At 45.6% G+C, this 26,570-nt stretch overlaps 1 protein-coding gene across 1 annotated transcript in view; it reads right to left on the bottom strand.

The window, feature by feature from the left end:
• LOC147697138 (cohesin subunit SA-2-like) overlaps positions 1-26,103 on the bottom strand; it is a 741,253-nt gene extending 715,150 nt beyond the window's left edge. The window contains exons 1-2 of the mRNA XM_086934206.1: positions 25,955-26,103; positions 1,471-1,558 (exon numbers count right to left, since the gene is read on the bottom strand). Of these exons, the coding sequence (XP_086790332.1) occupies positions 1,471-1,558; positions 25,955-26,001 (135 nt within the window). The 5' untranslated portion in view covers positions 26,002-26,103. The remainder of the gene's footprint in view (positions 1-1,470; positions 1,559-25,954) is intronic.
• Between the last annotated feature and the right edge of the window lie 467 nt (positions 26,104-26,570).

Below are 26,570 nucleotides of genomic sequence, written 5' to 3'. Positions count from 1 at the left end.
AATGCTTATTTTTTTCTACACGGTATAGCTAAGTGTGGCTTTTCAGTTGTTCTGGAAGTTTTTGATCGAACAGCTCAAGTGGATTAGCAGTAGAGAAGGCTTGAATTCCCCTAAAGTCTGCCCCTGAGCTTGCGATTAAGACCTAAATCTAAAAAATCTGAGAGTAGGTTTATAGATCTGGCGTTGGAACTCGCCAAGAGGTGAACAGCCAAGAGCTATAGGAGTGTGTCCCCGATCATTAAATGGTGCCATAATGTGAGCCAGTAGGCCTCGAGTGAAAGTCTTGCGCTCCATGCAGAGGAGAAGAACCACCTTCGCAGAAGACCAATAGCTCATCTCTGCTATGAAATCCTCTACACTTTTGATAACCCTGAAATAAGAGAAAGGGAAGAACCATCTGATGGGACTAAGTCATTGGATTAGTTGGGTATTGCCCCTAAATTGTTGTCTGTATTAAATGAAGGCAGCCCCCAGGCACCCTATTAAGATGCATATCTATTTGTTTTCCTCTCCTCACTTATGGAATTGCTACAAGATTTTTTTGGGGGTTAACTGTTAAGTCATTCTTAGTTTATTGCTTCAAGTATGTACTCTTTGAACACATTTGCCCATCCTCTCCCACAATTCACAACTATGTTTAAGCGTATTATGCTGCTGGTTGAATTATATTTGTCAGGGAAATGATGACATTGTATAAGTTTGATACATATACATAAAGTATCTATTCAAGGTCTATCAAAATAATATACAGATTTGACATAAATGATTCAATAAAGTTTGTAGTGCAATCCTGCAATGATTATAGTTACATGAAATACAGTTACATGGATTTCAGCAGTGATGGATGGCAGACGTTTTCCTCATATGCATAATTTGCCAGAAGATAGCGCTGGTGAGTTTTGAGGTCTGAAACTCCAGTGGGAGATTGGACACTCTGTAGATGACGAGATTTCGAACAAAAGCATCATGGATAGGAGATGGCCCCATAATTTCATGGCAGTTAAGAGGCTTGAGGTTGGTGGAGGAGTATCTGGGAATGAGGAGCTCAGTCTTGATAAGATGGTTAGCGGATTAGCTGAAACATCCCAGCATGGGCAGATGGCCTGAAGGGGGCTTGGGGATTTGTTAGCTGAAAGAAGACCTGTGTATCATTGGCATACATGTAAAACATAACTGACATGGAATTTCCCAGTGAGGCCAGAGGTATGCAGCAAAATAACTCGCCTGAAGCTAAAGAGACAACTTTTCAATTGGAAACTATCAAGTAAGACATTTGCCAATCACTTTTGTTCTGTAGTACATAACATGCACTGTACAGTAAACTGAAAATTAAACAAATCACACTTTGTGCAAGTATACCCAATTACTGAAGAAGACAGAATTTCACAGGGTGATACATCTGCAGTGGAAAGCAAAAGATGGAGTTAAAATATACTGAAGCCTAAAAATTACTCTAAGTTAATAACTTACGGGTGATTTCAAGCTGCAGTGGTTTCTCTGACAGCCACCATTCTGCATTGTGTTTGCTGGCGCAGTTCCATCCTGAGCAGCATTTTCTCTAAATAGAAAGAGAGACCCCTTGTTATGTTTACATTTTTGGTAGCTAGGTTTGCATTAAACAAGACACAGTTTGTGTGTATGTTTAAACAGGCAGATACACTAAAACCAGTAGAGAGAGGGCTCTCACACTCATCTAGTATGCCTTGTTCCCTGTCCACTGAACACAACTGACCCTAAATTGTTTCTCATTCAAGCTCTTTGTAACAAATTCTTGCATAACAGAGAGTTGGGACACACATGAATTGATAAGGATATTCAAAACCATATGGAAATAGAAAAACCTATTTTCATATTACTCACACTTAAGGCCATTTATCCTTGGGCAGAAGGCCGCCTCTTCCAAATTGGGTGCTTGGTTATCTTTCAGGAAATATTCAGAGTATATTAAGTCAATATCCCCCAAATATGATATATATGTTTTTCCTCCTTCACAACAAAATATGTTGGCTTGGATGATAGACCCTAGTGTGTATTCCCTTGAATTAAAGGGTTCAAGACATGGACAGGTTTTCTATAGTTTTCAATTTTTCATAGGCACAGAAACATCAAGTTTATCCTAAGGAACTTTTTGTGGGTGACAGCCCTCTTTGAACCCGGTATTGACAGTTCCATTATTTTTGTACTGAATTTAAAAACCTAACAGTTACATTAGCTCTCCATTACAAAGTAGATATTTAGCAGATATTTATTCCTCTGAGTAATCTATGTGTAGGCAAATTAAGGGCCTGATTACAAGTTTGGCGGTCCCGTAGGAGGACCGCCAAGCCCGTGGGGAGCCCGCCAGACGGATTTTTTTTTTTTAGATATCTTTTTAATAAACATAAACATGGACATTTGGCAAAGCAGTGTGTACCTTATATGGCAATGATACATATGGTGATCACATTTAGGCGGCATTGAGGCTGGGACAGATGACAGAGGTTGAGAGGGCTTCAAGGAGACAATGATTCATCCTCCGAGTGGGACACAGGGGCCACACAGATCTCTCCCCCATAGGCAATCCACTTACGCCACACAGTGGACCACTTCCCAGGGCATCCTCGTGCCACATAGACCGTTTTCTCCCTGAACATACACCAGTCTAAGTTCCTTTTCCAGGAGGCCAAGGTCGGTGGAATATCAGCCCCCCCACATTTGTGCTATATCATGCTTGGCCACCATTGCACCCAGAGTAGCCCAGAGCCTCTCCATACCCATCAAATCAGTGAATTCCCACACAGTAAGGCAACATCTTTTAGCCTCCAGACGAATGTCTGTATACAGTACTTCCGGCATTATCTCAAGTATCCCCCCGCCAATACTCCTGTATCTGCTCACATTCCCAGAGTATGTGCAGAAAGGTACCTACTTCACCACAGCATCGTCTGCAATCCCCCCCTCCCCATGCGAATCTGTTGGGGACCAGTGATATACGTTCTGTGCAATATTTTGAGTTGGACCAGCCTTAGTCGAGCGGAAATCGCCACCTCGCGGGGCAAGTCAACTGCCTTTCGCCATTCCTTGTCATCAATCTCAAGTCCATCCCTTTCCCAACACTCACGCAATCGTTCAAGAGGATCCGGGGTATTGTTAATCAGTTTTTTATATGATAACGAGATTGATTTCTGTTGAAGATATCCATCAAGCAACCTGTCCTCCAGCGGTGAAGACTCAGGGGGGACTGTGCCCTTCCGCAGGGCTGCGACCGCCGGACAGATTTTCAGTTGAATCTAGGGCGGGGGGCGATACTACATCAGTCTCACAGCTGCAGCTGTGTTAGGCTCATAGGAGAGCCTTAACAACAGACCGCCACAGTGACAGCACCTGCAGCATGTTCCTGCACGATGTGGCATGCACCACGTTAAGCATGCCATACTGTGCGGGAACAAGGGTGCAATTCTAGAGAGACACAGCATGTGCTCCCCCGCATGCAACCCTAGGACCAGAAGCATCAGGGGGGCTTGTTAGGGCCCCCTTAGTTGCATGTCGGCCACTCTTTTCGTGGCGGGCTCAAGGCATGAAATGGGCGGTGAAAATTCAACTCACAATATGCTTGGCAGTGATGCAGCGGCACTGCCAGCATATTCCTGCCCCTTTTCCCTGCACCACTGCTGCTTCAGGGCTCAAAAAATCCACTCTCCCACTCCCATCGTCGAGCAAGATTTAATCAGAACAAGCTATTTTTAGGGACTACTAGTCCTTTCTGAGGAGCTGAAAATCATTTAACTTCAGCCATAGAACAAAAGGTAAATATAGGCAGACAAACTGACTTTTGACCTTTGTCTCTGAAAGCTGAGCAAATGTAAGACGATAACAAAATGTAAGGGCATCTTCATTGCTCACAAAGCAAAAAAGCAATAAAGATGCCTTAAATCTTGTTATCTTGTCACATTTGCTGGCTTTCAGAGACAGAGGTAAAAAGTCAGTTTGTCTTCCTACATTTATTTTTCTTTGTGTGACTAAAGTTAGAGGATTTTGTAAAGTGAACTGTGTGACATTTGAACTGTGCAAAGCATACGAAATAGAAGGCTGAAAGATGTCAGGCTTTTTTCTAACACAACACTTTAATAGCTAAGTGAACTGTTCAAACATTTCAAATATAGTTCACTAGTTATAAAGACATATTTTTGTAATTCTGTGGTGAAAAAAATATTTTTATAGGATCAAAACAAATTAGAACACTTTACTTCGTGATGTGCAAATTTTACATATTTTTGCTGAAGCCCAATTTCCCCCAAAAATGTATGCGCTATTATCAGTAAAACTACATGTTAATAGGAATGTTTTGTGGCCATTTCAATGGAAAATATGCTATCTGTAAATTACGGTGCACTTCCACATCATGCTTTAGTAATATATGTATGAAAAGTGAGTTTTTAAACATAAACTGAGAATTATTACTGCTCCTGCCAGATGACAATGGTATTAGTGAAATAAGAGGCAAGCCAAGGATCATGTTTACCATAAAGATGGGCTTGATTCTTGTTGTGCGTGGAGTAAACATTAGCAGGCACATGCATCAAGAAAAGCTTTTGCGAGTCCTTAATTGCGATTATTAAGGAATCGCAATTAAGGACTCTCAAAAGCCTATGCATGTAGGAATCGCTATTAAAATAGTGATTCCTAAACATTCCTTAATTGCGACTCGCAAATTGCGAGTCGCAATTAAGGAATGGCTTCCCATTCATTTCTGTGGGACTACATGCCCGTAGGAATGAATGGGAAATTGCATGCGCAATTTGGGAATACCAATAGGTACTCGCAAATTGTGCATGCAATTTCAAGGGTGCAAAGGTATCACAATTACACCCTGTTGCACCCCTGAAATTGTGATGTGCACCCATGTTGCACACACACATGCCCCAAGGGCATGTGTGTGTGTAACCTGAAACCTTGAAAAATGCACTATAGTGCATTTTTCAAGGTTTTCGCAAAATACAGACCAGAGTAATTTCTCCAATTTTGCCCCAAATTGTGAATTCGCTAATTCTAAATGCTTCTAGCATTGCAATTAAGGAATCGCAAACTGTGATTCCTTAAATGCAATCGCAATTTAAGAAATCGCAATAAATTACGATTTCTTAAATCGCAAGTGCCTAACACTTTGATGCATCGCAAGAGGACTGTTTGCAGACGCAAACGGCCGATTTTTGCGAATTGCAACTTTGCGCTCGCAAAAAACATTGATACTAGAGGTCTACTAAATAAAAAGAGTTTTCTTGCACAGCAGAAATAGTGAACTTGCATATTTGAAAGTGCTCTCTTATGTAATAATAAAGAAAAAGGAGGCTCCATATTACAAAATATTTGCCTAAGATCACACACTTTTAGACCAGTTCAAAAGTCAAGTACATTATAGTTAGGTTGAGTGGATTATTCAAGTTGCTAGACCTGCAGGTCTAGTAAAAATGTTATGATTTTTCGACCCCTACGCTAGATCATGGATCCCTGTGGAGACAGCAGTCCTGTGGCAGTCTGACCATCACATTCCACATACGGTGGGAGGACCCGCAGTGGTGGGAGTGGTCGAACCGCCATTGCGAGTACAGCAGTCCTGAGGGCCACCGTACTCGCAATTATGGCATAAATGTAGGTAGCTTAATGTTGCTGTAATCTACCCCTGCTTATGCAGTGCCTTCTTCTGATACTTCATTGAAATATAATGACAGAACAGTTATTCAGAATAGCAAAAGGCAGAAGTTGCCTTTACAATGACTCCATTACTCTTAACAAGGAGACTATTTTGCACTAGAAAAACAGACTGGGATGAGGCCTGAGTGATTACAAGTGGTAGAGATTCATTTAAGTACTCCATCATCAGTTTTTCTTTTCCTAAGTGTGACACCCAAAATATGACCGGTAAGCTCATACATGGGTCCCTTACTCACTGTGCCACAGAACTCAAGCTATACCTCACTGATGACACTTAACTTGGCTGAAACCAGTCTGCAGATTGCCTGTGTTCCTGTTCAGGGGGAACCTGGCCTAGCAGTTCAGTCGTAACTGTTCTTAATGGACAGGACTTACAGCCTGATTCATCAATCTCCCGTTTTGCGAGGCCCTAATAGCAAATCATAGCGAATCGCTATTAAGGACTCGCAAAATGGGATTCATGTAGGATTAGCAACATTTTTTGCGATTCCTACTGATTCCTTATTTGCGATTAGCAAATTGCTAATTGCAAATAAGGAAAAACTCCCCATTCATTCCTATGGGACAAAAGGCCCATAGGAATGAATGGGGAGTATTCCTTATTTGCGATTAGCAATTTGCTAATCGCAAATAAGATTGCGATTTGAAGGGTGCCAGGGGTGTCCAAAGGACACCCTGTAGCACCCCTCAAATGACATTTGACACAGGTGTTGCACACACACATGTCCAGAGGACATGTGTGTGTGTAACATGCAACTCAGAAAAATGCATTTAAATGCATTTTTCTGAGTTTTCGCAATTTACCGCGAGGTTTGACCTCGCGGTAAATTGCGGCCAGAAATTGCGAATTCGCAAAAGAAATGTGGATGATGAATTACATTTAAGGAATCTCAAATAGAGATTCCTTAAATGTAATTCCTCGCAAAATTGCGAGATCGCAATCAGCGATTTTTGCATTTGGGATGATGAATCCCAAATGCAAAAATCGCACTCGCAAAGGGCCAGATTCTCAGAATCTGGCCCTTTGCGAGCCGATTTGGCCTTGATGAATAAGGCTGCATGGCTGTTATATGATTGATTCCTGTCTGGGGGGGCATGGTGGGCAAAAATGATGGACTGCGGTGCAGCCATAAATAATTACCAGTAACCGAGATTAGTTTAAGCATGCCACCGTTCAATTTTAGTTTTATTGGGGCTGCGGGCTTTTTCATTATCTGCCACATACTGATTTGACCAGAAACCATTCTACAGCTACTATAATAGAGACATTTACAGATTGGCATCGTGTACAAATGTATGCCCACATCCCTGTGTGTATTCATGAACTTGAACTTTCCTGTCATTAAAAAAGGAGCCAATCTGTGTTAATTGATTAACGAATGGCTGAGGAGTCATATGAGGGCCCCAATGACGGAAAAATACCTAAGGATTAACAGAAAAAAAGTCATCATGAAGGTATTTTTACCATACTCATGAACCTTTGTTACCTCCCATTCTCAATCTCTAGGTAGATTTCACAGCCTCTGAGAACACGTAAGGAGGAGGAAAAAGGTACCATCTGGCAGGGATTGGTCTACACAAAGAAAATTTGCAGAACTTGCAGGGCAAATTTAGCATTACTCGAGGTGGAAGCTGTGAAAGCTTAGTGTATGAAGACTGCAGGTTATATCAGCATGACATACATCTCCAGGCACAAGTCTAGAGAATAGCAAAACACACAAGGTGATGGACAGAATGTGGCATATTGGCAAACATTCACCCCCAGTCATAGATCTGGGTCTAATCCATTGTTATTTTGCTCACCATGCCAGCCCAGTTCAGACATGGCCATATGCAAATCAGTCTTGACCCTGTGCCTCATGGGAACAGTTCAGACCGAACTGCCAAGCCATGTCTTCCCTGGACCTGAATCAAGCATCCTAGGACCGACCGCTCCCACATAGGGTGAACAGCAAAACACACAAGGTGATGGACGGAATGTTGCACATTGGCAAATCATTCACCACCAGTCACAGACCTGGGTCTAATCCATCGTTATTTTGCTCACCACACCATCCCAGTTCAGACATGGCCCTATGGAAATCAGTCTTGACCCTGTGCCTCATGGGAACAGTCCAGACCGAACTGCCAAGCCATGTCTTCCCTGGACCGGAATCAAGCATCCTAGGACCGGTTTCTGGGATCACCTCAAAGTTAAATTCACTGATCTTAAACACAATGACTGTGAGGCCTTGTCATTTTCCATCTGTCTCTCTGACAACCAATCATTTGTAGGCATTTTACTCTATCGCCCGCCAGGGTCCAGAGCTAAATTCCTCAACAATCTTAATAACCTAATCGAGGTCACAGCTGGAGCTCCTCACTACACCATTCTGGGAGATTTTAATTTCCACCTTGAGTCCAGCTGTGATCCTGACACCACGACGCTAATTAACGATCTAGTAGCAGCCGACTTCCAGAAAATTGTCAACCAATCTACCCACAAAGCGGGACATACCCTGGATGGTATATTCACCACTAATCCATACATTGTGGTTGCAGACGTGATCCCTCTCATTTGGATGGATCACTCAGCGGTCTGCTTTTCCATCAAACTTAAATCCACTCCTCTTTCGATTGCTTCATCTTCTCCTATCTCCTTCAGAGACTGGAAAAATATCAACACTTCTCACCTTGCTTCTATGTTGTCTGACAGCCTCAACATCACCGAACAGGACCCATTGTTAGCCTCTACTAACTATCTCAACATTTTAAACATGGCATGTCACACGTTAGCACCAGTAAAAACCTCCCATCGTAGCAGACAGCTCCCTTCGGCCCCTTGGTTCACAGAATCCCTTCGCCTTCAGAGACAATATTGCAGAAATTTGGAAAGATTCTGGTGCCGCCACTACAACCCCACGGACAAAGTCCTTTATAAAAGCGCCCTCTCCAAATACAAGTATCTTATTGTCTCCGCAAAGAGCGATTACTACACCTCCCAAATCAATCAGGCAAAAAACTCTGCAAGACAATTAATCCAGGTAGTCACTCAACTGTCTAATCCCCCCACTCCGCGTCCTGCTGTTTCACAAACACTCTGTAACTCTGTTGCTGAGTTCTTTGAAGATAAGGTTACTTCTATTTTCTCAGCATTCACCCACTCGGTTCCCACCACCACCACCAATCAATGTCACCCTATTAATACTCCTACTCTTTCGAATTTTGAAGCAACCACTGAGGAACAAATCAGACGTTTAATTTCCAGTACAAAATCAGGATCACCCCTAGATCCGTGTCCCCCTGCCACTCTCAATCTCATCCTAGAAGTCATCTCCCCCGCATTGACTAACATCTGTAATGCTATGTTCAGCACGGGCTTCTACCCCCCAGTGTGGAAAGAAGCTATCATTAGGCCACTACTAAAAAAAACACACTTGATCCCCTCCTCCCAGCCAGCTATCGTCCCATTGCATGTCTCCCTTTCCCTGCAAAGATATTTGAGAAAACCATGAATATACAACTCTCCAAATTTATAGAAAATAACAACTTATTAGATGAAACCCAATTTGGGTTTATACAGGGTCATGGAACCGAAACAGCCTTACTAAAAGCGGCAGATGAAATAAGGATGACATTGAATAAAGGTGGAGCGGCAGTACTAATACTGCTGGATCTCTCCGCAGCCTTTGACACGGTCGATCATGTCACATTGATCGACCGTGTCTCAGCATTAGGCATTCACGACAAGGCCAAAGAGCTTCTTGCCTCCTTCTTAACGGACCGTCCACATACCGTAAGAATGGGCCATTTATCCTCCCTTACCTTCACCCTTCCTTGCGGAGTGCCGCAGGGATCCTCGCTAAGTCCAACACTGTTTAATATTTATGTAGCGAACTTGGTGAGGGTGATAAAAACCTATGGTATTGCCCTTACGACCTATGTCGACGACACACAACTGGTGCTATCGGTGCAGAACGATGGCGCAGCAGTTGCTGCCAACTTTCAAGAAGGAATGCTGGCAATCAGTTCCTGGATGCCATCAAATTGTCTCAAACTTAACTCGGACAAAACAGAGGTGATGACATTCGGGAAACTGGAACTTACTTGGTCCCCCATATGGTGGCCAACGAAGATGGGAGCTCCACCAGTACCTGTCACTAAGGTCCGCAATCTTGGAGTCACGTTTGACAACAAAATGACCTTCCATCACCATGTCAATTCTGTGGTCTCCTCGTCCTTTTTCATCCTGAAAAGGATCAAAAAGCTGTTACCCTTCCTTCCCACTTCAGCTGGCAAAACCTTAATTAGTATGTTGGTTTTCTCAAAAACAGACTACTGCAATGCCCTTTTTCTGAACGCCCAGGAAAAAGTCCTTAACAGGCTGCAGTTAGTTCAGAACGCCTCAGCCAGAATCTTACTGGGCATCCCTAAGTTTGCTTCAATCTCCCCCTACATTTAACAACTGCACTGGCTACCTGTCAAGAGCCGCACAAAGTTTAAGGCACTGTGCATCGCCTATAAAGCTATCAATAACCTAGGCCCACAGTTTCTCAAAGACGCCCTCTGCCCACTTGAAAATGCAAGAACGCTTTGTTCCTCCTCTGCCCATCTGCTTAAAGTTCTGCGAACTAAAAGAGCCAATTGGGGGGGCAGATGTTTCACGATTTCCACTGCTAAACTCTGGAACACTCTCCCCCTTCACATCAAAACGGCTCCTACACTCCTTAGTTTTAGGAAGAAATTAAAAACCTGCCTTTTCTCACTGTAATTTTTTTTTGCCACAGTATCATTCTGTAGACTGAGCACCGAGACACCTCCGGGTATTTGCGCGCTATAAAAAACGCAAGAAACATAAACATAAACATCAGCTGTCATAAGCCAGGATAGCTTGACTCCAGTTGCGTAATGAGCACTGGACCCATGTCTGGGCATACCCTTCCCACATAGGGTGAAAGCCCGAAACCGGTCCTAGGATGCTTGATTCCTGTCCAGAGAAGACATGGCCTAGCAGTTTGGTCTGGTCTGTTCCCATGAGTCACAGGGTCAAGTCTGATTTGCATATGGCTATGTCTGAACTGGGGTGGCGTGGTGAGCAAAATAACAGTGGAAAAAACCCAGAACTGTGACTGGGGGTGAAGGTTTGACAATGTTCAACATTCCGTCCTTCATCTTTTTGTGTTGCATTTTCACCCTAATTGGGAAGGGTATGCCCAGATGTGGGTCCCGTGCTCACTACGCCACTGGAGTCAAGCAATCCTGGCTGATGATGCCTGAAAGCCCGAAACCGGTCCTAGGATGCTTGATTCCTGTCCAGAGAAGACATGGCCTAGCAGTTCGGTCTGGACTGTTCTCATGAGGCACAGGATCAAGACTGATTTACATATGGCTATGTCTGAACCAGGTGGCGTGGTGAGCAAAATAACGATGGATTAAACCCAGATCTGTGGCTGGGGGTGAATGTTTGACAATGTTCAACATTCTGTCCATCATCTTTTTGTGTTGCATTTTCACCCTAATTAGGAAGGGTATGCCCAGACGTGGGTCCTGTGATCACTACGCCACTGGAGTCAAGCTATCCTGGCTGATGAGGGCTAAAAGCCCGAAACCGGTCCTAGGATGCTTGATTCCTGTCCAGAGAAGACATGGCCTAGCAGTTCGGTCTGGACTGTTCCCATGAGGCACAGGGTCAAAGCTGATTTGCATATGGCTATGTCTGAACTGGGGTGGCGTGTGAGCAAAATAACAATGGATTAAACCCAGATCTGTGACTGGGGGTGAATGGTTGACAATGTTCAACATTCCGTCCATCATCTTTTTGTGTTGCACAAGTCTGGAGAATGCCACAGATGCCACCTTATCTCTGGTGCAATGTGCCTTGACAGTGGATAGATATTGGGCTCATGCACAAAGCATCAACAAGTGATGTGTGACATTATCCACCAGACAATGCTGGCAACTAGAGCCACTCGTCCAGCATCATTACCCCTAAAGGTCATAAAATGTTTGTCGGTCCAATCAAAGGTCCCTCGTAAGCAGTATATGCTTGACAACCAAATTATAGAAGAAGAAGAAAATAAAATGAGAACAATCTGTGTATTCAAGTGAAATGTTGACAGTACTTTTGAAACGTACTAAAACGCCACCCTATACCTATGAAATATCTTAAAAGGTTCAGAGGTGGAAAGGGCTTGTATCTCAAATAAGCACAAAACCAATGTAATGACAACCAAGAAAAATATCTCCATGGTAGAAGTTTTGTGTTATAGGATGCCACGAGTTGGAAAGGCTTCAGCCTTCAGAGGACTAGATTTAGATCCCAGGGAGTGCTGGGGCAACGTACTTGGTGGAGACAAACGCATTAGACCTGTCAGATGGTTCAACTGATTAATTTGCCACAAAGAAAGATTTCACAAGTCTCTTCTAGTAGGTATCAATGATGACAAGGTAGGTATTGCAAGTATTCAGCTGTACTTGCTCCAACTGGGTGGCAAAAAGGAGACATCACATCATCTACTGAGCAAATACGGATTTAATGTGTTTCGCTTTTGCTCAGTTACAGAACCCAAGTCATTTGCTCCTATCGGATCTTCTTGGGGAAGATTTTATGTATTGGAAGCTTCCAGGATCTCCACATTCCCAGGTCTGGGTCTTGAAAGGTCAACTGAGGAACATTTATTTAAGCTGAGAGATTATATGGATAGGAGTAGCGCCCTTCTCTACCTCCATTCAGTGTAAAGTGCTCCTTCCTGTGGGGCAGGCACATCTGATCTCTTTGCTGTATTCGTGTGAATGCGAAACCTGGTGAGGCCAGTCTGGAAAGACTAAGAACATACAGCAGCCTGGGCTCTACTGTGCCTTCTTACTGGTCCACATTATCAACATGTTGGAAGAAAGCATACAGAAACCACCCTGTCAAGTCTAGAATCAGGCCATCTCCTGCAGACCCCTGTCTCCTGCCCATCCAAGAAGCAAACTGACCAAACTTGGACTTCAAATGAGCTGAAAAGGCCTCTATTGGTAGACAACTAATGTCTATGGCTGGCTGTGGATTTGGAGATTTGTGAAAAAGTATATCGCTCCTGCTGGATCAGTAATTCAGGTTAGTGCATTCTTGTACGTTCCCACAGAGAAAAACCATAGTGAGACTCAAGCACTACAAATCATTTAGAGGGCATGGTAAAGATTGATGAGATTAACCAACCACTACTTTGGTCTTTTGAGGTACTTTTTAAATGTATTGCTGCTGTCACAATTACATTTAAGATCAAAATTCAACCATCTTCTTGGAGGAGCAGAGGGTCTGCGGCATGAGGACTCAGCTGGCCTCAGTAAACTTACTTTCAACTGAAACAAATACTCAAGATCGGATATCTCTCAATGTAAAAACTAAAGGTTAAACCTTTGTTATAGTTGGGAACGCTTTATTTATTCTTCCTATACAAACCTAACTTAAAATACTTGCCAATCTACCATGCAATGAGTTCTCACAAAAGATATGATTTGTGATGTCATAAACATTATTGTAAATAATATTATTTTACATGGTATAACTTATCCGTACTAATATAATTAAGAGAGAGCCGAAACATTTGGGGCGGGTAATCTCAGGAACCACAGCGCCAATCACAACACCCAATACAGCGTTGGAAAGGGCAATTGCAGCAGAAGGACATAGGCTATGCAGACGCCCACCATATACATTTAAAAGGTAAAAGAATCGTACCAGCAAAGTAGTCCCTTGTGGTCGTGTCTGCGTTGTGCTGTGGGCGTGTGCTGGGGGGCGTGACAAACGCTGGGGGCGTGTGGTACGTTCCGCCCTTCATGCCATGTCTCATATTGTGTGCTAATCCCACCCTGATCCCTTTAAATACCCCTGCACCCCATAATCATAACCCACCCTTACTCCTTAAAATACCCCAACACCCTTAAACACTAACCCATCTTAACCCTATAAATATACCCTGTACCCCAAAACCCAAACCTATCCCTAAACCCTAAAAATACCCCTGTACCCCATAACCCAAACCTAGCCCTGAACCCTATAAATATCCTGTACCTCAAAACCCAAACCTACCCCTGAACCCTAAAAATACCCCTGTACCCCAAAACCCAAACCTAGCCCTGAACCCTTAAAATGCCGCTGTACCCCAAATCCAAACCTTCCCCTGGTCCCTAAAAATGCCCCTGTACCCCAAAACCCAAACCTAGCCCTGAACCCTAAAAATAACCCTGTACCCTAAAACCCAAACCTAGCCCTGAACCCTAAAATACCCCTGTACCCCAAAACCCAAACCTAGCCCAAAACCCTGAAAATACCCCTGTACCCCAAAACCCAAACCTAGCCCTGAACCCTAAAAATACTCCTGTACCCAAAAACCCATACCTATCCCTAAACCCTAAAACTACCCCTGTACCCCATAACCCAAAACTATATCTGAACCCTTAAATTACCCAAACACCCCAAAACATATACCCCTATACCCATACTTACCTTATCCAAACATTTAAAAAAACATGCTTTTACCATTCATGCATTTACAACAAATTTAGTTGTAAATGTATGCGTGGTAAAAGCATATAAAATGTAATGCCATGCGTTATAATGGCATTGCGGAGTCATGGTACTTTCGTAATAAAAGTATGCGGAGTGATGGTATGCGGAAAGAAAGTTGCGGAATAATGGGTGTTTACCATCCCCCGGTAAGTACATTGGTGGCACGGCGGCCCACATCTCCAGCAACATACTCATATTTTTTCACCACCCATTTGAAAAATGCACAGGTCTCTCTCATTGATGGCCAGCACCAATATACACTTTTAGACACACCTCCCACCACAAGTTCTAGAATTGCGAACTTTACAGCTGGGGAGCTACGTTCGAATCTCGGCATCAGCTCACCATCCTGTGATTCCAGGCAAATCTATTTGTCTCCCCGTGCCTACCACAAATTAATGTGTTCTTCTGTAATGTAAATTGTGCTCATGCCATGTTGTCGAGTTCGCGCTATATAATATTACAAGGAAAAATAAAGTAGGGAAACTCGAGTTCACACACTACTGAACGCGCACTCTTAAGTGCATCAGCAGTGCACTGTGAATCGGAGCGTTTAACAGGCCTGTCACAGATAAGAAATGCTATCAAAACGAAATCCTACAAAACAATATACTACTGGCCGGCAGCAATTCATACCCGGACAACGTCGGGACGGGCTGCTAGTATACTATAAAAGAGTACAAGCAATACATGGAGAAGGTACGAGTTAGAGTTACTGTAAAGTGGCTATCGAGCTGAATACACTGTGTATGGAGGTGCACGAGTTATGATAATTTAAAGGTGTTGTGCAAATTATAAATTAAAGGTATATGTATAAGTAAAACATATATACTCTTGTGTACTTTATCTTTTGTTTGTAGCTAAAGAATAAATAAAGTTCTATAAATTTAAAGGTGGTCCATAAATTATAAATTTAAGGTATAATTATAACTGAAGAGTTTCTAATTTTTGTGTATCTTAAGTTTAGTTTGTATCCGCTTAACCGCGGCGCGAATTCTGCCACGGTGCGGCGTTTTAAATGAGTGGGCGGGCAGCATTGGCCAACGGACGTGCGCACACTACCGAGGTAGTGTTCGCGACGGCCGTTGGCCGACGCGTGAAGCAAAGAGGTTAAAGAAAAAATAAATAAAGCCTTCCTAACTATAACTAAGATTTACCCTTTGTGTTTTTCATTGAATTTCAATGTTTTTTTTTTAATAAAAGATTTGTAGATTGAGTGGAGTGTGGTACAGTACAGTAGAGGAGAGAGTCATAAAGTGTGCAGTTGTAGAGCATAGTGTCGTAGAGTGGAGTAAAGTAGAACATGGTACATTAGAGTAGCATACAGTAGAATAGCGTACAGTGGAGTGATGAAAAGTTGAGTGGTGTAGAGTGTAGTTGGTAGAGTGGAATAGTGTACAGTGGAGTAGCACAGAGTGTAGTGGCATACAGTGGAGCGGCATGTAGTGGAGTAAGCAAGTGTAGTGGCATACAGTACAATAGCGTAGAGGGGAAGTGGAGAGGCCTAGAGTGGAATAGTATAGAGTGGAGTGGCGTACGGTGGAGTGGTGTCAAGTGGAATAGTGTAGAGTGTAGTGCGAGTTTGGAGTTGTGTAGGGTGGAGCAGCACAGTGCAGAATAACGTAGAGTGTAGTGGCTTAGACTGGAGTGGCATAGAGTGGAGTGGCGTAGAGTGTACTGGCATAGATTGGACTTGCATAGAGTGGGTTAGAGTAGATTGGCGTACAGTGGAATAGCATAGAGTGAAATGGAGTACAGTGGAGTGCCATAAAGTTGACTGATGTACAGTGAAGTATGGTACAGTAGAATAGCAGTGGAATAGCATAGAATGGAATGCCATAAAGTGGAGTGGCGTACTCTGGAGTAGCATAGAGTAGAATAGTGAACACTGGAGTGGGGTACAGGTGAGTTGAGTGGAGTGGCATTGAGGGGAATGAGGTTCAGGAATTAGTACAGTGAAAATATGAAAGTAATTTGAGCATTGGATATTTTTGTCAGTTATTTGGATTGAGAGGGATAGTGGAGGAATAGAAGAAGGAAAAGGTTTGCATTGATGTAGCGCTTGCTACCCCTGATGAGGTGTAGATGCGCTTGAACCCATAAAGGATTAGTGGTGATTTAGTATAGTGAAATATGAAAGTAATTTGAGCGGTGGATATGTTAGTCTGTATTTTAATTTGAGAAGGATAGTGGAGGGATAGAATAGGAAACGTTTTGCATTTATATAGCGCTTGCTACCCCTGAAGAGGTAGTGAAGCACTTTTCGATGACTAGCAGGCCACGGAACCCAAACAGGATTAATTGGAATTAGTATAGGGAAATATGCTATTCAATTGAGTAGTGGACATGTTATTTGGATTGAAAAAGTATAGTGTAGGGATAAAAGAGGGAAGGGTCTAGATTTTGTATTTTTAAATGGAATTTATATGCATAGGAGGGGGTATGGGATGAGTAAAGGGGAGGTGGAAGGGAGTTACTATAGGGAAATATGAAATTAATGTTATGTCTATACTATAGGGAGAGGATCTGGAGTAAGAATCAAAGCTGGCGACCTTGGAGTGGGGGAACAATGTTCGAACCTCGGCTTCGGCTCAACATCGGTGATTCTGATCAAATCATTTAATCTCCTGATGCCAACCAAAAATGAATGTGTCCTTGTGTAATACAACTGGTGCTCATGTAATGCACCTTTGGGTCGAGTTTGCGCTACAAAAAAACTGCAAAAAATAAAATAACTAGGCTTCAAATATGCTGTTTCAGCATGAGACCACCAAATATGAATTACTCCACTCATGGCTGTTCTAAACTCTGCAGCAAGGGTATATACTTTGTGGGCAAATTCAACGACGTCACCCCCTCCACTGGCTGGATGCTTGGAAGTCAATCTCCTTGGGAGGGAGGGGTGAGGGGGGGTGAGCAGACACCAGACCAAATTGGAAGTGTGCAAAAGGCCGCTTTTATTGAAACAGGTGCATATTTACAACAATACAAACCTGGCAACCGCCTCACAAAACTAGTCCTCACTAAATAAGATGTTACCTTACAACCCCAAACGTCAGGCCCGCCCCTAACACGTCACAAACTCCGCCCCCACCCAGCACAACATAATTACAATTCAAACAATACCAAAACCTGATAATCATTTAAATATCATCCCAACCCACCGCAAAACATCACATTGCAAAACTTACCCACCAACAACTTATATTACCCAAAACCTTGTAACCACCCCACGAAACAACTATTTAAACTTTTCCAGCCATAGCCCAACTTTAGCAAAAACCCAACAACCTTCATGTCCCAGCTGACCAAGAACGCCCAATTTCCGCACGGCACCTGTTCCAAGCGACAATGAACAACATGTTTTGTTACCCCATATCCACCTGTTCCGACAAAAGACCCTAAAATTATGGAAGATAAAACAAATAAATAATGAAATAAATAAATAAATAAAAAACCCGGGGAAAATAAGAGAAAGAGCTAACCGAGAATAGGGAGGGAGGGAGGGAAAATTTTTAAATTAACTAATGAGCTCCCGGCCACCAGGTCATTCAACCTAAAATGGTGGCCGGGAGGAGGGGCCAGAGGATTATATAGCTGGGCTCCCCCAGTAGGAACCGAGGGAGCCCAAAACCAGCCCAAAACCAGCCCAAGGCTGGCGCTCTGATGCAACCCCCCCCACTAGCCCCTCCCAATCAGCCCGGGGGTGGGGACCTCCCTGCGGTCGGCTGCCCCCCCCCCCCAAGCCCCCCTTGGGAGGGAGGGGTGAGGGGGGGTGAGCAGACACCAGACCAAATTGGAAGTGTGCAAAAGGCCGCTTTTATTGAAACAGGTGCATATTTACAACAATACAAACCTGGCAACCGCCTCACAAAACTAGTCCTCACTAAATAAGATGTTACCTTACAACCCCAAACGTCAGGCCCGCCCCTAACACGTCACAAACCCCGCCCCCACCCAGCACAACATAATTACAATTCAAACAATACCAAAACCTGATAATCATTTAAATATCATCCCAACCCACCGCAAAACATCACATTGCAAAACTTACCCACCAACAACTTACATTACCCAAAACCTTGTAACCACCCCACGAAACAACTATTTAAACTTTTCCAGCCATAGCCCAACTTTAGCAAAAACCCAACAACCTTCATGTCCCAGCTGACCAAGAACGCCCAATTTCCGCCACCCAGAAAAGAGGGGGAAAGGAATTACCCTCCTCTCTTTCTGCCCACCCAAAACCGACCAACCAAGGAACCAGAACCTCAACCCAAGAAATTTTGAATCTTCAAACACCTGGAGAGCACCTCTCGCAATTCCAATAGATATAAATCCATCCCTATACGAGATAAGTGAACACCATCGCTGCGAAAGAATTCCACATTGTCATACCGGATGTCCTTATGGGACACCCGCCCAAAACCCAGATCTCTACAAAAACGGGAAACCTCCAGATTCAACTTCCTTCGCGCCTTATCAACCGCCCTAGGCTTGATCGCACCCCTCCAAGTTCTTCTAGGGACCAATTCTGTCCATAAAACATGGCAACCCGCCCATTGTTGACGAATAAGAGAAAGATCCTTCTTCATTGCTCTCAATAAAACCACTCCTTTCACCCCACAAAGGTCATTCTCCCCAAGGTGCAAGAGCAACACGTCAGGACAAATACCTCCCACCAACCAAGAATTCAAGGCCGGGATAAGCTCCCTCCAGATCATACCTCCCTTCCCCTTCCATACAACATTAAAAAGACGAGAATTAAAACCAAGTGTGGAACCAAAATAGCTTCTTATAGCTTGATCTTCCGCGCGCCTAATGAAGGAATGTCCCACTATCCAGATCGTCATGACAGTAGAACGGGGGCCGGCCACTGAACCTGAAAAAGAAAAGCAGCATCAAACTCAAGAAAAATTATCATCCGCAGGCGCCATAACAGGATCAGTACGCACATAGCGCCTAAAACAGTTGGAGGACCAACGCCCTAAAGACATAATGTCTTGCTGCGACCAACCCCTGTTATGAGCTTCTGTTGCTGCCCCAATCCTGAAAGAATGCGTACCATACTGTGTCTCATCCAAGCCCATGAAGCGCAGCGCTTTACGCAAAACCATGCGCAGTTGGTACTCAGTCACCCTGGAACCATCCACATGTCGAAAAACAGGGCCCTCAAAGGCGGCCCCCGAACAGTCCCGCAAACGCCCGGCCCACCTCAAAGGACACGTCTCAGAAGGGGAAGAAGCTTCCAGCCAAATGCCCCTCCCTTTGCTGTGTTGATCAGTTTTTGCCCGAGCCAACCAGACGTGCAACCCCGTTTCCAAAAATCGAACATTCTCCCACCCCACCCCAAAAGTAACTTTCGACCCCAGTAACTTAGAAACTCTGAAAGCACCAAAAAACATCCAAACCATAAGAGTAGAAAACAGACAAACCTCAAACTCATTCAAACAAACTGAGGGCAAAACCTGCAAAACTCGGGCTAACGTCTGCCAAGACAAAGGTCGGCGAACCATATGCCCCCTACCCCTCTCCCTAGACCAACCTTCCAGCATGCGCTTACCCACCTCCCCTGCCGAAGGAGAATAGCCCCACAGTAATTTGCCCATGAACGCAATACCAGCCAATTTTCCAGCAATCGTCACACGTGTCAGACCCCTGTCTATCAAGTGAAGAATGAACTGTACCACATCTTCAGATCGTCTCCAGCCCGGAGCGCGCCAGCCGGCCCCAGATTCTAAAAACTCTTTCCAGGCCAATTCATACGCTGTCCTAGTGGAAACTGCGAGCGAACCTACCACCAGCTGCAAAACCCTGTCTCGCCTACAGTCCACAGATGTTCTGGCATGCGGGTCGGCGTCCTGTCCGCCTCCGAGGCTAGCCCATGGAATCTCTCCCACTGTGAACGAGACAAAGCATCCGCAATGTCATTGTCCACCCCAGGAATGTGTAAGGCCTTAAAACTGATGTCATACGTCAAGCACCCCAACACAAAGACTCGCAAGAGCTTCAAGATGTGAGCATCCCTGGCCGACTGCCGATTGATAATGTCCTCTACAGCCTTATTATCAATTCGAAACAGCACTTTTTTGTGAGCAAGCTCCTGACCCCACAAAGTCAGCGCCACCACCACAGGGAAAAGCTCAAGGAAGGCAATACTCCTGCCTCCGTTCTTCCACGCAGCAGGCCACTGTTCAGCACACCATCTGCCCTGCCAGTAAAGACCGAAACCATCACTGCCTGCAGCATCCGAAAAAATTTGGACGTCCCAAATCCAATTCTCTTCTCTGTACAGAGGAATGCCATTGAAAGAGTGTAAAAAGGCTACCCACATCCGCAGATCCTCCTTAACACCTGCTGACAAGCGGACGTGATGGTGAGGTAAAAACTGACCAGACAGAGCTCTACCCAAACGCCTCCAAAAAGTTCTACCTGCCCTGACCACCCTACAAGCAAAATTAAGATGGCCCAGCAGCACCTGAACTTCCTTCACTGTCACCTTTGCCTTGTTCAACATCACATGTAAGAGGTCCAACATTTTTGCTTTTTTATCCACTGGTAAGCGTGCCTCCATAACAGTAGAATCAATTTCGATCCCCAAAAAAGACATGGTCGCGCAGGGGCCCATTGTCTTTTCGGGTGCCAAGGGTACACCTAAAAATTCCATCAGAGTTTGGAATGTTCGCAAAGCATTCTGGCATGCTGAGGAATTGGGAGCACCTACAAAAAAGAAATCATCCAGGTAGTGAGTCCAAAGCTGGTGTCCTGACGTGTCGGTGAAAAACCATTGGAGAAATGTGCTAAAGGTCTCAAATAGCGCACAGGATAAGGAACAACCCATTGGAAGAGCCTTATCAACATACCACTTTCCTTGAAATTGAATCCCCAAAAGATCCCAATCCCCAGGATGTACCGGCAATAAACGAAATGCAGATTTGATGTCACACTTTGCCATTGCCGCACCAGTGCCGGCAGATACAACCAGGGCCATGGCCACATCCACTGAAGAATAAGACACGGAAGCGGCCTCACCATCAATGAAATCGTTAACTGATGAGCCCTCCGGCCATGACAAATGTTGAATCAAACGAAATTGCCCAGGCTCTTTTTTAGGTACCACACCAATTGGGGAGACAATAAGATTTTCCAAGGGCCAATCATCAAAAGGACCCGCCATCCTTCCCTCACGCACTTCCTTATCCAATTTGTCTTGTACCACCTCTGGATGTTCATTGGCTGACAAAAGATTCTTTGACCACCGCCGCAACCGCGGCCCTGTGTAACCAAGACGAAAACCTTCCTGAAAACCATCCAACAATAACTTAGCAGCTTCGACATTCCCATAACCCTTCAGAGCCACAGCCAAGTGAAAAGGATTAACTGGCGTATGAGCCTTTGGGCCCAGTTCCAGAAGTGTCTTTCCCCCCCCTGTTAGGTTGAGGCTGCTGTGCAGGAGCAGGGGCATTGGCTGACTGCTGTGACCACTGCCTGCCCCTTGTAACCCGAGGCCCCCAACACCTGGACAGTGGGTGCGTTCTACCACATTGGGAGCATTCGTGTCTAAATTTGCAATACTCTCTCGGGCAGTATCCTCTGTTAAAATCCCAACAGGTCCCATCGGCAGGTTGAACTGACGCAGCTGCACCCACCCCTCCCCGGGTGGGCTTACCTTGAAAGGGCCGTGAAGGCAATGGATACCCACTAGCTGTGAAAATCGTCTTACCACCCGCTGATGCCCCCATAGTGTGTTGCCACAGGTCATTATCTAACTCCCCCCATTTCGCTTCAGGATCCCAAGCCATCCGAGCCCGGAATTCCTCATCGTACTGTGACCAGGCATAACCACTGCCAGTAATCTGCGCCTTTCTGATCACATCCATATACTTAAACAGGGCCACACAGCGCTCAGGGAATTTCTCACAGTACACGCTAGCATATATAAGAAATGCCGCAGTCAAATTTTCGATGGTCAAAGGAACCTTAGGGCGCTTGGCCAACTCGTACTCTTCCTCCTTAGACCCCTCCTTAGACCTAACTTCCCTATGTAAGAGCTTCAATAATTCCACGTACTCCCCTTTCCAAATCCTTTCCTTAGTGGACAGCATTAAATGAGCGCCCAACGGTTTCGTGACGCCCATGTAAGGCAATTTCTTTATTTTAAGCTCCTTACTGTGTGGGGGATCCTTACCTACCTCCATGGGCTCTGTGACAGTCCCAGAATCCACCTTAGAACCCACACCCCCGTCACCCGTGCCCACTCCCTGATCCTTAACATAACGACCTTTATGGAGCTTAAGATCCACACCCTCTGCAGGAGGATCCCCCCCCGTTCCAACAGAAACCATCAACGGCTTGTCCCGTGGACCAGCAAGCTCACCTGGATTCAATAAAGGCAGCTGGGCCGGCCTCGCTCTCCATGCCATCTGTTCAACATCGTCGCCTGACCGAGGAACCCTCACCGCGGGGCCGCTCTCCCGGGTTGGTCTGGCGACTGTATTTCTCGGACGCACCACCACCGGTGCCTGTAAAACATCATCAGAAGCATGAAAAAGCCCCTCCCTTGCACCCTCAGCACGTATCTCGCCCTCCTCAGGGCTCTCCTCATCGTAATCTAAAACCAACGATTCCTCCAACCTAGGAGGGGCCAACACCTTTGGCGGACCTCTGAAACCAACCTGGGCCTTACCAGCCCGTACAGACACCTGAGGCGGGGGAGCCGACTGGACCCGTCTGTACTCCCCCGAACGTTGACCAGTTTTGTACACTTTAACCAACGATGAATCCCTTTGTTGATGAGAAGAAGCATGTGGGGCCAGCGAGGACGCGCCGGTCCTGCTTCTGCCAACCCCGCCGATATCCAAAGAACCTGACAATGGGGCCAGCGAGGACGCGCCTGGTCCGCTTCTGCCAACCCCGCTGATACCTGTAGCAAGAGAAGTTGGGGCCAGCGAGGACGCGCCCGACCTGCTTCTGCTGACCGCGCCGAGATCCTGAAAGGAAGACGTTGGGGCCAACGAGGTCGCGCCTGACCTGCTTACGTTGACCGCGCCGGGGTCCCTCGCCGGTACGGGGTATGCCGCGCCAGGCTCCACCCTCCCTTCTCCTCGGTGCAACTGGGCCGCACTCCACCCTACCAAGTCTGCCTCTCCACGACGCTCTCTGACCTGCAAAGAAAAAGGCTGAACTGATGTGCCGGAACCCTTACTACTAGAACGACCAAAACTATCAATACCACTAGCCATACAAAAACTAGAATCCTTAAACTGCACGTGACCAACTTCCTGAGAAACAGACCCCTTAGATCGAACCGACAACTCCCGCCGAGGAGGGGAAGGCTCCACGTCCTCACCACCACTACTCCAGTTCAACAACTCCTGAACAATCCTAGACGCAGGACCCGAAGCCAGCCCACCCTGCCCTTTCTGCTGCATATCCGAGTGGGGCTGCCCCATCCTCCCAAGTGATCTCCCCCCAACAGGCAAACCCGGAAAACTCAAAGTGCCCCCAAAACCACTCAGCATATCAGTGCCCTGGATGAGTGTAGCCCTGCCCGCATCACGAACCCCTTCTGCCCAGAAAGGAAAAACATCCAAACCCTCCCAAGATCTAGCACCCACCTGCCTATCACCACTCTCCTGCAAAGAAAAATTTACAGCACCGCCCACAGAAGGCTCAACGAACCCCTTGCCAGCCCCAGAAACATCCTGTGGATCACCCAACAAAACACGACCAGACTGCTGACCCAGCAAACCTGCCCCTGCCCTCCTTTCCACCTGCGCCCACTCCCCCTCCCCCACAGAACCACTGAGCACAGAAAGTACCTCCCCCCGGGTTGAGGCAGGGGGGGAAAACAACAAGGGGCTATATGGTACAAATGCAGACTGTACTGCACCAACAGCAACATCACCATCACGCACAACCTCCCCAGAAAAACGGGCCGGCGTCGAAAAACGAGCACCACCAGCTTCTGCACACACAAGCGGAGTTACAGCCTGTCCATTCCCTCGAGCCCCCAAATCCGTGAGATCCATAAACTGTCCAGTAGGCCCAACAGCCGGCAAAACACCCTCACCGCCAGCGCGAGGCCCGGGGATTCCAGCGCGCGCATGCGCATCAACCGCCAGCTCCCCACTCAATAGCTCTGCGTCATGCGACACGGAGGCAGAAGCCGAGCGCTTCCTGCCTCCGCGCTTACCGGCCCGCTTGCCTCTGGCAGCGGGGACCGAAAGCGACCTCACCGGCAGCCCCACAGACACCAGGGGAGCCGGCACCACACCCTCCTCCAATCCCGCCTCGCGCGGCGCACCCGTCTCCCCCCCGCATGCGACACGGTACCAGGGGCCGCTCTTCTGGAGCGCGGGCGGCCCCTCTCACTTACCGCCTCCCTTCGTGACTTCTTCGGCGAACCACACGCCGCGACTACCGCCGCAACACGCGCCGAGGCCTGCCGCCGAGGACGCGCCGCTCCAGGCACGTCACCTAACACAAGGTCCAGGCGTCCAGCCTCACTGAGAAGGCGGATCGCCTCAAGAACTCGGTAATCCTCACTAGCCATGACTACGAATAAAACCCACAAAATTCAAAAATTTTAAATTAACTAATGAGCTCCCGGCCACCAGGTCATTCAACCTAAAATGGTGGCCGGGAGGAGGGGCCAGAGGATTATATAGCTGGGCTCCCCCAGTAGGAACCGAGGGAGCCCAAAACCAGCCCAAGGCTGGCGCTCTGATGCAACCCCCCCCCCACTAGCCCCTCCCAATCAGCCCGGGGGTGGGGACCTCCCTGCGGTCGGCTGCCCCCCTTGTACATCGAAAAATAACATCTACAGCAAAGAAACACGCCTTTTACCAGTCAGCCATTGCAGACCGGTACTCTTTATTGTCCAATTTAAGAACAATGACCCCACTCTCTCCATCTTTCGCAACTTAAGGACCACCTTTTCTGACTGCTGACTTACGTCCCATACAGTAATTTCTCGAATTAAAAACATTTATTGGACAAGCATATGTTTCAAAGTTGTCTAACCCTCTCTCCGCGTTGATGTAATCCTTGACATGCTAACATTGTTTTTTTGTAAATTGGTGTCATAATCATTGGTTCAAGGGCATAATAAAAACAGCTAATTAAAAAAACTACACCATTTGTGAAAGAATGCCTAGAAGAAAGTCTAACTGCCCAATTAGTTACAGCTGTTTCTACTGGATACAGTTAGCAACAAGCGGGTTAAAAATGTACAGGTCTTAAAAATTAACTGCTTTGAAAATTATACTAGCATATGTTGCTTAAAAAGATACATATGATTCCTAAAACAGAAACAAACTGCCAATTAAATAGTGATAAGATGTTTGCCACATTGTAACAGAAAGGCAGACACCTTTCAATAAAACTTTAAAAAGGTGGATGGTTTCTAAATAAATCACAGCACTCACAATCCATTTCTGCATATGAAGCATTTATTACATTATTCTCGACTTAACAGCACACGTTCCAACAATTGTGTAATATTATTAAACCGTTAGAATAAAATAGCAAAATATAATTTAAAGCTCAAAGTTGCAATAGATAAAATTCCAGAGAATTCCCAGCGGTGGCACAGAAGATCTTAAGCAGTATTTAATGTTGCTGAGCACTGATTCTGCAGGATGCATGCAAAGGGGGCGTTTCCGCCCGCAATAACAATAACAGGGACACCCCTTCACACGTCCCCCTGCCAGACTTGGCGCTTACTTGTAGCTGGGCAAGTGAGGCGGAGCGTGCGGGACCTGGGGCTGCATGTCTTGGCCCTGCGGTTTCTGCTCTCCGGGCCCCAGGAGTCTACTGTAAATCACCACGGAATGCTGCTGCGGATTCCACCACCTTTTCGTAAACACAGAAAACGGACTGTGGATAGGAGACGTATGCAAAGCATAGAGGATAATTTGCTTGATGTTTCCAGTAAAGAAGCCTACCATTCTAAAATGGTTGGTAGGTTTACGTTTCAAACGCATTAACAGAACTTGCTTATTGAAAACTGAGCGCCCATGTTTAATGTACATCTAACAGCTTTGTTGAGACTAATAATACTGTCGTTTCGGCCACCACAATAGACGTTTTTGCTAACCACCATAGGAAGTCTAACAGCGAAGATAAAGTGAGAGATGTCTGTCTGCGTTTGGAGGATTCCTTCATTCGGAAAACATATTGTACAATATACCGATGTTATTGCTATGCTGTAGTTTATGTTTTTGTTGAGTTTCCGTTGAACTTTCTTGTTTTATCTTTCACAAACGCAGGTGTTCGGCTGAGAACATTGTTTTAAAAAGTGCGCTTTTGTTTGTGAATTGAAGCCTCCTACAAGATGGCC

The sequence above is a fragment of the Lissotriton vulgaris genome, chromosome 8, assembly GCF_964263255.1.
Source record: "Lissotriton vulgaris chromosome 8, aLisVul1.2, whole genome shotgun sequence".
Lineage (NCBI taxonomy): Eukaryota > Metazoa > Chordata > Amphibia > Caudata > Salamandridae > Lissotriton > Lissotriton vulgaris.
This window is presented reverse-complemented; position numbering and strand designations above follow the sequence as displayed.